At 39.0% G+C, this 12654-nt stretch overlaps 1 protein-coding gene across 1 annotated transcript in view; it reads right to left on the bottom strand.

Annotated features, from left to right (window-relative positions):
- LOC126267969 (ATP-dependent 6-phosphofructokinase-like) overlaps positions 1–12654 on the bottom strand; it is a 368583-nt gene that overhangs the window by 56165 nt on the left and 299764 nt on the right. Inside the window, exon 14 of the mRNA XM_049973318.1 lies at positions 4954–5051. Within this exon, the coding sequence (XP_049829275.1) occupies positions 4954–5051 (98 nt within the window). The remainder of the gene's footprint in view (positions 1–4953; positions 5052–12654) is intronic.

The following is a 12654-nucleotide window of genomic DNA, read 5'->3' as shown; positions in this document are numbered from 1 at the left end:
TCTTGAACTAGGTGGTGCAGGTTGAAGGCCATGCCAGTGGCTGCAGGAGACCCGTGTTAGGATGGTGTTACACTATCAAATTTCTTTGTCAAAGGTTTGATCAAAGATATGATGAAATATTCATAAAATTTATTTGACAAAGATCTTTGACATGCACTAAAAAGGGGTATTACACTGTCATCATATTTTGCATCAAAGTTCAAGATGGCTGACAACAACAACTTGTTATTTACCACAGCAGTTGCCATGTACCACAATTGCACTGTGTACACACGGGGAAGAGAGAGAGAGAGGGAAGGGGGGGGGGGGGAAGGAAACGTTCCAGGGTGAAGCCGTGGGTTTTATGATGAGACAATAAAACATTCAACAAATCTTGTTATGTGAGCTTGTAGTGGAGGACATCAAGTCGTACATAAAATACTTAAGAATGGATGAGCATACATTTCAGTATGTGCTAAGTGAAGTGTATCCTCATATCACAAAGCACGACACTCATTTAATAACTGCTATATCTGCAGAAGACAGGCTCTCTGTAACACTCCAATTCCTTGCTACAGGAGAGAGTTACTTTAGCTTACAGTACAGCACTCGAATACCACAGTGCACATTAATGAAAATAATACCTGAAATGTGCGCAGCAATTTATAAAGCACTAAAGGACCAATGTCTGAAGATAAATAAATGTTCAATACACTTTATGTGTGTTAAGAACTATTTTTATTTTATAAACAAATCAATTAAATTTTGTGTCCAAAAACCATATCTCATGGCTAATGATCTCCATAATATTTTTATAGCTCTCCAATCTTCTTAATCAATTTTTGTATTCAGGGTGCCACACATTGTAAAGAGCCTCTTCAGCTTCATAGATCTCTATTATTTTTGTGGTTGATGGTACAAACCAATTGTATTTCATGGCCATGTTTATGAACACACTACAGATGTCAGAACACTGCAGCGATGCTAGCGCTCCAAGTGGTAAAATGTCACATTGCAGTAAACAGAAGACCAGTCACTTTTATGGTCAAATCTACAGCGAGGCCCTAGATTTGATCAAATTTATTTGATGAAAGATGAGATTTGACAAAGTGCCCTATTACACCATCAAACTTCTTTGACAGAAATATTTGACATATCAACTTTGACAAATAAATTTGATAGTGCAATACCGGCCTTATTACAGGGTCAAATTTTCCAGCACCGCTACAGCACTGTAGGTTGCCATGACAGCAGTATTGGGCACCAATGCCAGTGTGTCATGCAACAAAACAGGCAAGTCCATGGCGGCATTCATTTGCATTTCTGTTTGTGTAACAATGACCACTTGCACATGGGCTGAGAGGCTGTGCATTCAGATGGCACACAACAGCAAGTCCAGGACCATGTTGCATTCTGCAAGGCTCCACAGGAAGTGAGATGGCCTTCTGTCACCATATTCCCCTTCAGTCAGAAACTGATGCACCTGTTGTTCCAGCAATGATGAAATTCACCAGATTGATGGCTCTTTTAGTTGCTTATATGAAGTCTGTGTTGGCCTCATAGTCTCGATTAGATGCCTCACAAATTATTAAAATTTGATGAGGTCATAGATGATGTTGTTACTCAGAAAAACAGCTTCCAGTTGGTTGAATCACATGATTATGTCATGAGGCCAAAATGGCAGCAGCCTAACCAACACTTATCCTGTGCCTACCACTGTTCCCATAACAGTGGGAGGTGTCAGTGTGGTGATACTTAGCAAATGAAAGTTTTCTCAGCTGATTCCAGGTGGGCAGAAATTGTGCATGAGGAGAGTGCCTGCAGCTCACTCATCAGCCTCTGGTTGTACACTAGCAGCTCATCTACAGTCTTTTGTCTAGTTGTTATGAAATTTGTCCAAGGTCGTAATCTTGAATTATCACGTAGCTCTGAAAAGACATAAGAAGTAGATCACTCATGATTCCATGTCACTCACACTGATGAAAGTTTGTCACCATGCATTTAGCCTAGTAATCACTTTGGGGTCACCAGTGAAGTGGGAATGTCTGGGTATCACCACTTGAATTTCAGTCATGAAGTGCGCCAACTTTACTGCTGCACCCATGCACTTTGTTCAGAATGTAGGCTAGGATGATGATGTTCCAATGGGAAGTGATAAGTACACATTTGCTGAATGTATTTATTCTGCATAAATGAGTAAATGAACAAGTGACAAAAATGAAATCAAATCAGTGTCCATTAACCAGCAATCACCAGAATTCCATTTGCATAATAGTTGAACACTGATTCCAGAGGGTGTACACTCCCAAGTGATGAGTGCATCGTCCAATTGTGTGAGCATGGGAGAACAATGAATGCACATCCAAAATGAAATGAACTTTTTTCAAGACTGTAGAGTGCCATGTATTTCACAGACGTGACAAAGCGAAAGTGGAAACGAGTAGAGAGGTCTAAACGAAGTTCTGTACCATTCTGTAGAGATCTTGCATAAGCTCAACCCACATGGCCAATGGACTGAAGTTATAGACTCTAAAAAAAGTGTCTGTACTGTACAGTGGTTCATTTTTCACTGCCCTTGCTCTTTGCTCACATGCGCCCACGTGTACACAACACACTGTCACACTTTTGCCTATTAGTAGGTATGTGCACTCTTGGGTATCTGGTGCAACTGACTTGGACCAGTTGTGAGTAGCTCTGGTCCATTCACACAATTTTGCAGCTCAGCTGCCATAGGTCTACTAACATTTTCAGAGCTTGAAAGAGGCAAGAAATGAAGTTTATCTACTAGATTGTAAATGAAGTGCACTCTCTAAAGACTCTAGATGCAGAAACTGTATTAGTTGTCATAGCTATTACAGACAAAGAGAAAAAGTGTAGGTAGTAAAGCATTATACTTTCATTATCTGTGTGCTAGAAAAATCATTAAAGGAAAAAAGTAATAGGGGCAGATCAATATATATAAAGACAATCAGGGGATAGTACTTCTGCTAATATTTGTATGTATTGGGCTCCTCCTACTATTTTTTTCTCTGATGGTTGTTTGAGCATCTGGTTAACCACTGTGGTTGGAGCCCACGTTGCCTAATGTCAGAGGGATATGAGTAGCCAAGTCCTAGTGGCAAATATCAGCTGCCTCATTGTTAGTTTGGTGGGTGGGGTATGTTGGTCATTCAGGCTAAACATCAGCATAAACCAACATGTGTACATGCATCTGCACCTTCTCCTTGGGTAGGGATAATATTCCTGCATGTCATAGCAGATGATGTACTAACCTGTCCCTTTTTTCTGCCAACGGTCTTCCACATACTTATTTCCTTATCCACTTTTTTAGTACTTCTTCACTGTATATTATCCTTCTTTCTCCATCTACTTTTTAGTTCTTTCTCATTTTGTACTTTATCTGTTCATTTCTTTTTTAACATTCTTTGGTATCGGCATATTTGAGATGCTCCCAGTTTCTTCTTCTCTTGATGTCCAGTGATCTACATTTGACTCCTGTACAATGCCATGCTCCAAGCAGAATTTCAGCCTGCTGGTCATTTCTACAACATCTCTGTATGTTTTCAGTTTTGGAGCTGATTTCTAAATCATTAGCTAAATGTGATGTAATCCAGGTAATATTCACTTTATAGGATTTTTGAAGAATATGTTTTTGTCTTGTGATCTTGGAAGAGGCTGTTTGCTACAACCAGCTGAAATCTGTGACAAATTCAAGAACACATTCTGCTCTCTCATTTCTTTCCTTTAGTCCATACTCTGTAGTAAACCTAACTTACATTCCCTATCCTATAACAGCATTTCAATCTCTTAGTGTCACATTTTCATCCTTCTTCAGCCTAAGAAGAATAATTTGCTCATGGTATCTCACTATGTTACCTACCATTCTATTCATAATAATGCCAACATCTTTATTGGTGTTGTCACTATCACCCTATGACCATGATCAGAATCTCTGTCCTCTTTTCTTTTCAATATACTAATTCCCGCCAACAGTGACTTCATTCCATTCATCTTCCTTCTCAGACTCTTCAGTTTTCCTTCTACATTCAGACTTCTAAAATTACATGATCCAGTTTGTAGAAGATTCATCCTTCTACTGATAAACCCCTACAGAACAGTCCCCACTCAGAGGTCTGAATGGGAAACTAGTTTACCTGCAGAAGATTACAAATTCTGTGAATATACTTCATGTGTTTTGAAAGAATGGCTTCCATTGCCTTCTGTGTCCTCATGCCATTGATCATTCCTGACTCTTCTCCCTTTAGGGCAGTATGCCTCCTTAAGGACAAGGATGATGTACAACTCTCATCAGAGACACACCCTGCAACTACTTCTTTATTGGTGATTCTGATATATTTTAGGCACTCAGATTACACAGGCCCATCCTGTGATAATTTATCTTGCTCTGTCAGTTATAACTAAATTCCCTGAAATAATACTTGCACAAAATGTGCTTTAACACCTTTTTTTAAAGATTGAACAAGCAGTCATGATAAACTCAGAATATACAGCTGTCTACATTTTTGAGGGCAGCTCACCTTAAGGACAAGGATGACATTTAACTCTCATTATGGGCACTTCATGAAGCTTCTTAGTTATTTGCAATTATTATTTTCAGTAACTACCCTAAACTCAGAATAAGGCTGCCTTCACTTTTGAGTTATGACCTATGTATTTTAACTCTCTAATAACCTATAGTCTTAAAGAGAAGTCAACCGTTAGGCTTCCTGCATTAACTGACACTCTCTGCCCTGCCTTCTCATCCCCTTTTATCATAGTGTGTCTGAATATCTTCTCTCTTTAGAAACAGATTATTAATGGGTTATGTCTATCCTTGTGGTTACAATAATACTATGATAACCTACATTGCCTGCATATATTTAAATAAAAACATATTTTCTATAAATAATATTGACACTAAAATAAATATAATACTAGTGAATACAAATTAACTACATTAATTTGAAATATTACCTAAAATATTCATTCTCACACTGAAAAGACCTTTCCCTTCTTCAGCAAACAGACGATGGATAAATCTGGTTGTATAATTATCATTACATTTTTCATTCCTGCAAACAGTTAAAAATGGTTTTCATTCATGGTTTTACTTATGCACTGAAGGTGGGAAAATTCAGAAAGTAGCATTTAACATTACTCAGTATTGTGAGTACTTGTTTTATTTGTACAAAGCACACCAGTCATGTATTTTGTGAATTGAAAGTAGCTGTAAAGTGTATATCTGAAATGGTAGCAGTTAGCCAACTAAAGATGCAAATGTTATTAAAATATCAGTTACATATTTTTGTCATAAGACAGAATTTATTTGTGGTGAACAGAAGTGTGAGAGAACTGAAGATAACAAAGATTGTAATTGATGATGATGATATTTAATTTTTGGGGCACTCAACTCCATGGTTATCACCGCCCTGCAAATTCCCAATCCTTTCACAGTCCAGTCATGCAACTGTTCCTGAAGGATGACAAAGAGCACAACACAAACACCCAGTCCCTCGGTGGCAAAAATCCCTGATGAAGGTGGCTAATTGGAAATGTGTAAAACCTACAGGAAGATGTACCTTTTGTCTGGGTATTAGTGGCTGCTCACAGACCTTAGAATTCATTGTCTTATAAGAGTGTAGCCATGATGCCATTCTCAGATGGGACTTTTTGAAAGCTTCACAGGCAATTATAGATTGTGGTTGCTCAAATATTATGCTAGACAAGATGAGATACTGTGAACAGGAAGATGACAATCCGAGTGTGTAGAGACTAGGTGTGCTGGATGAAGTGACCATTCTTGCAGTCAGCACTAGAAAGGTAACTGTCACCTGTCATTCCATGCATAAACCTATGAATTGTCAATGAATACGGTTTTCTGCAATTGGCAATGGTACTTCTCCGAAATGACTGAATTTGATACTCCAGAGTCCACAAGAGCTTGGGCTGGTCGGCCATCCCTGAGGATATCAACATAGTTTCCTATCATTTTTGTAGTGATCAATGGCGGAGGATTTTTCTCTTCGGCAGCCTCATCTCCAAGGAAGGACACACCCTTTAGTTTCCTTGTTGTGATGACTAGGTGATCAGCTGGAGCTTCTAAACGGTGATGGAGACCTTGATTGGTGTGTTGGAGAGCGTCCTCTCCTGTGGTCAGCTTGCTACGATAGTAACCTACGTCGTTCTGCACCCACACCTTCTTGTTCATCTTCGTCGTCCCGGAGTTGGTGTCAGCTAAGATTTGTCTGCTGTCTTCTGGCGTGAGCATCATCAAATATCCGCCACCTTTCTCAATAATAGCGCACCACATGTCCCGGTCATCCGCAGTGGAAACATACTGGTTGGTTATCCTGGGTCCTCCAGACATCAGTCTTCCTTGGTGACCAAACAGGTTCCTTATGTGGAATTGTATGAACGTAACTTCACGTGGGTCTTGACATTTTCACCATTTTAAAGGGAAATGAAGGATGAGAGATTGGGTTCAGTGTCTGCTCCACTTCCTCCCTTACGACCTCTTGAAGCGTCTCGGTTTTTTGCTCGCCATGCAATCCAAGCACCTTCGGAACCTCCTCTCTCACTATCTGATGAAGAACACTTATGAAATCAGTTGGTTCCTCCATCACAGACATCAATAAGATGTTTGCAAGGCATTCAAACTTCTTGTGTGTAATTCTTTTTTGATAATTGTCTCAATATGCTGGCGCCATTTTATGAAGTCGTCTGCTGTCGAAACCTCCTTGCGGAGTAGGGCCTGATACTTGTCCTCAGCAACACTCTTCAGGAGATGTGCAACCTTATTTTCCTCCTTCATTCTAGGATCCACTACTGTACACAGCTCCAAGATGTAGGACACTGTACTTTCTCCTGGGCGCTGTGCCTGCACTTTAATTTATCTTCAGCCTTGCACTTCGTCATTGTGTGTCGCCAAAATACTTGTGCACTTCCACTTGGAATACTTCCCAGCTTCTGAACTTCTCCTCATTCTCCTCATACCATTGCTTGGCAGTGCCCTCCAAGTAGAAAAATACATTAGCGAAACACACAGTGTCATCCCATTTGTTAAATTTGGCTATACACTCATATACCTTCAGCCACTTGTTTGGATCTTGGCCATCGTCACCAGAGAACTCGGAAAGATGTCTTTTGTGGTGGTACACAGTTTCTGTCATCATAACGTCCTCTTCTTCTTCTGTCTTCGGTAGATTGCGATCTGTTGAATATGGCTCGAACTCAGGTTTCTCACCACATAAACGGCGGCTCTGCCATAGCCTGATGGGAGTCACTGTGTCATCGATAATGTGCGCTATCGCAAGGTCCAATACCCGGCGCTTCCACCAGAATAATGTCACATAGAAGAAGGTGTAATTAGATGAATGACAAATACTAACTTCACTTATCAAAGGTTTATTTGGCACTTGCACATTCAAGAGCACAGAGTGAACTGCCTCTGGCCAGAAGACATACAGTATATACACAGCTACAGAACATTTCTTGACATTCATGGATACTGAATATAAAAATCAAAATTGTACAGTCCAGTTAAGTTTTGAATTCACAACCCTCTATGCAACAGTTTAGTATCATAACCACTCCACCATGGTGGTACTCAGATTCTTATGCGACAATATTATTTTTACTATGTGTTATTAGATTTAGAATATATTATTATATGACATCTCTGTTCATAACAGCATGTGTTACTCACTCCTGCATCCACTAAAAAGCCAAACAAAGTGCAAGAAAGTCATAATAGACTGACGACGAGGATCAGATAATGGAACAAGTAGCTTTTGAAACCGGAATTCTATCGAATTCTTTTTTGTGTGTATGCATATATTAAGTTGAAGTATGTAAGTTCATTTTTAAGGAATCACAACAAACCAGGGAGAGCAATATCTAAGTGCCACACAGTGTCTAATATCTCTTGTTCAGTTTAAGAGTCAACAAATAACACAACTGCTGTCAGCCTCATACAGGTGCAAGCAATCCATCTGCAGAAGGCACCAAAAGCTAAAGAAGGAATTCAGCTGCCACCTTTCATTATTCTGAAAGTCCAATAAGATGAAGGAAATGTGCAAAGAATACATAACACAGCTGCATCAACATTTCGAAGCCTACAACATCGTAGGTGAATCATGTGATACATTTTTCTTTTCTTGTGTAGAGTGTACACCTACCACCACCTAGTGAAATATTTCCCCTAAGCAAGCCTCCAACCCAGCTGTACGAGGTCATAACTGCAAGATTAGACAATTTTTTTTAGAGTCAACTACACACTGCTGCTGCTCAGTATAAATTTTTCTGCACGCAACATCATAGTGATCAGTCTTATAAAGAATGGACTGCAGAATTGTAGGACATGACAAGAGAATGTAAATTCAGTTGCATGTTGTGATATCATCAGGAAAAAATACAGTGCAGTGTGATGCTATTACTCAGAATCTCTTACACAGCTCCAGCCCCAACCTCAGCATTCACTGGGAAGCACTATGTAAACAAGGCCAGACTCCCAACACATACCAGCACAATGCTAAATACACTACCCCAGCTCCATGCAAAAATGAAATCATGCATGAAATGCTGTGTCATCCATGATCAGAAATATTGCTTGTTCAGACAAGCTGAATGCAAATTTTGTCATCACAGGGGACATACAAAAATAGCCTGCCCATAAAAGACTAGAAATCCATACTCTGTTTCATGGGGGAATAATACAAAACAGGAACAGATGAAAATCAATGTCATTTCATGTTCAGATTCTGTGTCTCTTCCTCCTCAAAAATGAGAGAAGCAAATATGAAGAAAATGCACAAACACACATTTAATGGGAATATCACACACTTCAAAAAGACTCTTACAACTTCAAAATTCACAAAAGCACTCTAGTGTGCAGGCGAAAACAGACAAGGAAAGGATAACTGCATTCAGAGAACACACTGCAAACTGTGGATTGCATTGCAAATTTCTAGCCAGTCATGCATTTTAAACTACATCTTAACCTAGATGTATAAGAAAAAATTGGCCAACCAGCTTTTCAAACATCAAATCTGGCTCTCAGCGCCTATTTCAGTGCTTGGAACACGGTGATTATATGAAAAATACAAAAACTAAGTAAGTCCCTTTCAACGTAACTCACCTCACCCATTAGCCCAAATATTTTTGGCTTGGATGCATTTGATGTCTTCAGATTAGACACATAGCACTATGTGCATGCCATTGACACAAAAGTTTCCCTTTCTGCAACTCAACAACTCCATGACAAGTATCAACATTTGTTCGACAGTACTCTATGACATCCAGAAGATTTTCACGCTCACATTATGTTGAAAGGTAATGGGCAACCCAAATTTTGCCATGTATGACCTGTGCCTCAGGCATTACCTGATTGAAGCACCTACAGAAATTCAGACACTGGAGCCTGTTACTGTCCTAAAACTGATTTCAGCAAGTCCGTTGGCATCACCCTTAGTCATCATTCGTAAGCCAAATGGAAAGATTCATATTTGTGCAGACTTAAAGTGCATGGTAAATTCACAGACATTCATTAATTCCTTATCATTCCCATGTACAGAGGAAATTTTGGATTGCCTAGCAAGAGGACAATACTTCTCAACAATTGATCTTGCAGAAACCTATTTCCAATTAGCATTGGATGGAGCGACAAAGGTACTTTTTGTTGTAAATACTCATGTCGGCTCATTTGAATATCAGTGCCTACCTTTCAGAAGTGCTTCTGGATCTCCATTGTTTCAAAAATTTGTTTTAACTGAGACAGGCCTCAATTGTAACTTGAAGAAATGTTTTTTTTTTCTTTTTAACACAACAAAAGCACATATCATCAATGACAATGGCACTCGTCCTTTAATAAAACATTTGCAAGTAATTCAATTCAGCAATTTCCACCTCTTAAGTTTTTTTTAACTGCAAACTGCTGGAGATTGACTTACTACATAAAGTTCATTCCTAATTTGGCACATACTGACGTGCCTCTGAACCATCTCAGATGTAAAAACGTTCTGTTTCATTAGACTAAAGACTGTGACCTAGTTCTTCAAAAATTGAAAAGTGCATTGCTTTGTTAGCCTTGCCTTATGCACTACAATCCTCTCAAACCATTTGCACTTGCAGTCAGTGCCTCATCCGACGGCACTGGGGAGGTTTTAGCCCACAAATCTACCAAAACAGAACACCTCATCACATTTGCTTTCAAAACTTTGAACAGCATCCAGATTAATTATAGGTAGCTGGAGAAGGAAGCCCTGGCTGTTATATATGGTGTCATCAAATTTCATCATTACCTGTATTTCAGAAATTTTTTTTATGGTCACACAGCATAAGCCTTTGACATCATTGTTTCTTTGTCCACATGGCACCAAAGCTTCAATGTTGGTCACTATTACTGTCAAATTACCAGTATGAGATTATGTATTGCCCAGTAGCACACCACCAAGCAGCAACACCTTATGTTATTTACTTGTCAGCACAGATGCAGCATTCAACGCATTGGAAGCTTCTTGTTTACATATTGATCCTTCTGATCTGCAAGCACTCGGTTCTTTTCATATTGATTTTTTGTAGATCCACACAAGCCACTACAGTTGCTAAGTTGCATTGACAAAGGTTGGTCACTCTCTCAGAAATGTATTCCTGTTTCCTTAGTGCATTTATCTCTTCTGAATAATGTGAGTCTGCTTCACAAGCCCAACAGACAAGAGTGTTAATCCCTGCCTCATTACAACAGAAGCTGTTAAGCCTTATACATAGAGGTCATTAGGGAACAGTTCACACTAAGCAGCTGGTACACCAACATTGTATGCGGCTCAGTTTACATAAGCAAATAAAATGTGTGATGGCACAATGTCATGCTTGCGCAGACAATCAGGCCACTCCATGCCAGGAATTTTTCTCCAGCCCACATTCTGATTCCCCAGGGTAGTGCCTCCATATAGACTTTCTGGCCCCTTTAGGTAAAAAATGTTGATTGATTATCATTGATGCCTATAGAAAACACCCTTTTGTTATCCCAGTGCATTCAATTAATGCTGCCAGCACTATCAAGGCATTTGCATCTGTATTTTCTCTTGAAGGCTTACCCCAAATAATTGTTTCTGTCAATGGACTTTCTTTTGTTTTGCAAACACAATGGAATACATCATGTCAGGACAGTACCATTTTTTCCATAGTCTAATGAAGAGGCTGAACATTTTGTTCAAAAGTTCAAGGCACACATGTCAAAACTTTGAGCATCACATTCACATGAAGATGCCTTACTGATGTTTCTGAGTTCATATCATCCTTTGTCTGCTCCTGATATTTTGCAAGTAGAACATTAGCAAGGGGTACACCACTGGGCCTTGCTGCATTTGCTTCATCCTTACCACTCTGCTCCAGGTTCAGACTTCACATCTTAGTGAGAAACACAAGGTTTTTGTAGTGAGACTGAATACCATAACTCCCAAATCCTACAAACAATAAACAAAAAATATATCTATTAAAAAAAGCATATAAAAATTCACTTGATGCCTTCCTGAGAAACACTCTCCATTCCTGCCAAATTAACAATGTAAGTAAAAACCAGATGTGGCCTGAATTCAGTGCAATAATATCAACACTAGTTGAGAGATTTATACCAAATAAATTAACAAACAACAGAGTTGATCCCCTATGGTACACAAAACAGGTCAGAACACAGTTGCAGAAACAATGAAAAACCATGCCAGAATTAAAGAAAGCAAAATCCCCAATATTGGCGATATTTTACAAAAGCTCAAAAATTACCATGGACTTTAATATTAGACGCTTATAACCATTTCCACTATGAAACTTTGTCTCTAAGCTTGGCCGAAAATCCAAAGAGCTTATGGTTGTATGTAAAGTATGCTAGTGACAAGACACAATTAGTGCCTCCTTTGCCCAACAGAAATGGAAGTACCGTCAGTGACAGTGCTGCTAAAGTGGGGTTAACTAAATGCAGCCTTCTGAAATTACTTCACCAAAGAAGATGAAGTAAATATTCCATAATTTGAACCAAGAACAGCTGCCAACATGAGAAACTTAGAAATAGATATCCTCAGAGTAGTGAAGCAACTTAAATCTTCTAATAAAAGAAAGTCTTCCATTCCAGACTGCATACCAATTACTGTCCTTTCAGAGAATGCTGATCCAATAGCTTCATACTTAAAAATCATATACAGTCACTTGCTTGATAAAAGATTCATACCTAAAGACTGGAACGCTGCACAGGTCACACCAATATTCAAGAATGGCAATATGAGTAATCCACTAAATTACAGGCCCATATCATTAATGTCAGTATGTAGCAGGATTTTGGAACATATATTGTGTTCAAACATTATGAATTACCTTGAAGAGAAAGATCTGTTGACACATGGATTTAGAAAATATCATTGTTGTGAAACACAACTAGGTCACACAAAGTGTTGAGTGCTATCGACAAGGGATTTCAAATTGATTTCATATTTCTAGATTTCCAGAATGCTTTTGACACCATACCTCACAAGCAGCTTGTAATCAAATTTCATGCTTATGGAATATTTTCTCAGTTATATGACTGGATACATGGTTTCCTATGAGACGCCACAGTTCATAATAATTGATGGAAAGTCTTCGAGTAAAACAGAAGTGATTTCTGGCATTCCTCAAGGTAATGTTAAA

The sequence above is a fragment of the Schistocerca gregaria genome, chromosome 1 (assembly GCF_023897955.1).
Source record: "Schistocerca gregaria isolate iqSchGreg1 chromosome 1, iqSchGreg1.2, whole genome shotgun sequence".
NCBI lineage: Eukaryota > Metazoa > Arthropoda > Insecta > Orthoptera > Acrididae > Schistocerca > Schistocerca gregaria.
The sequence above is the reverse complement of the archived record's forward strand: the minus strand, read 5'-3'. Positions and strand labels throughout refer to the sequence as shown.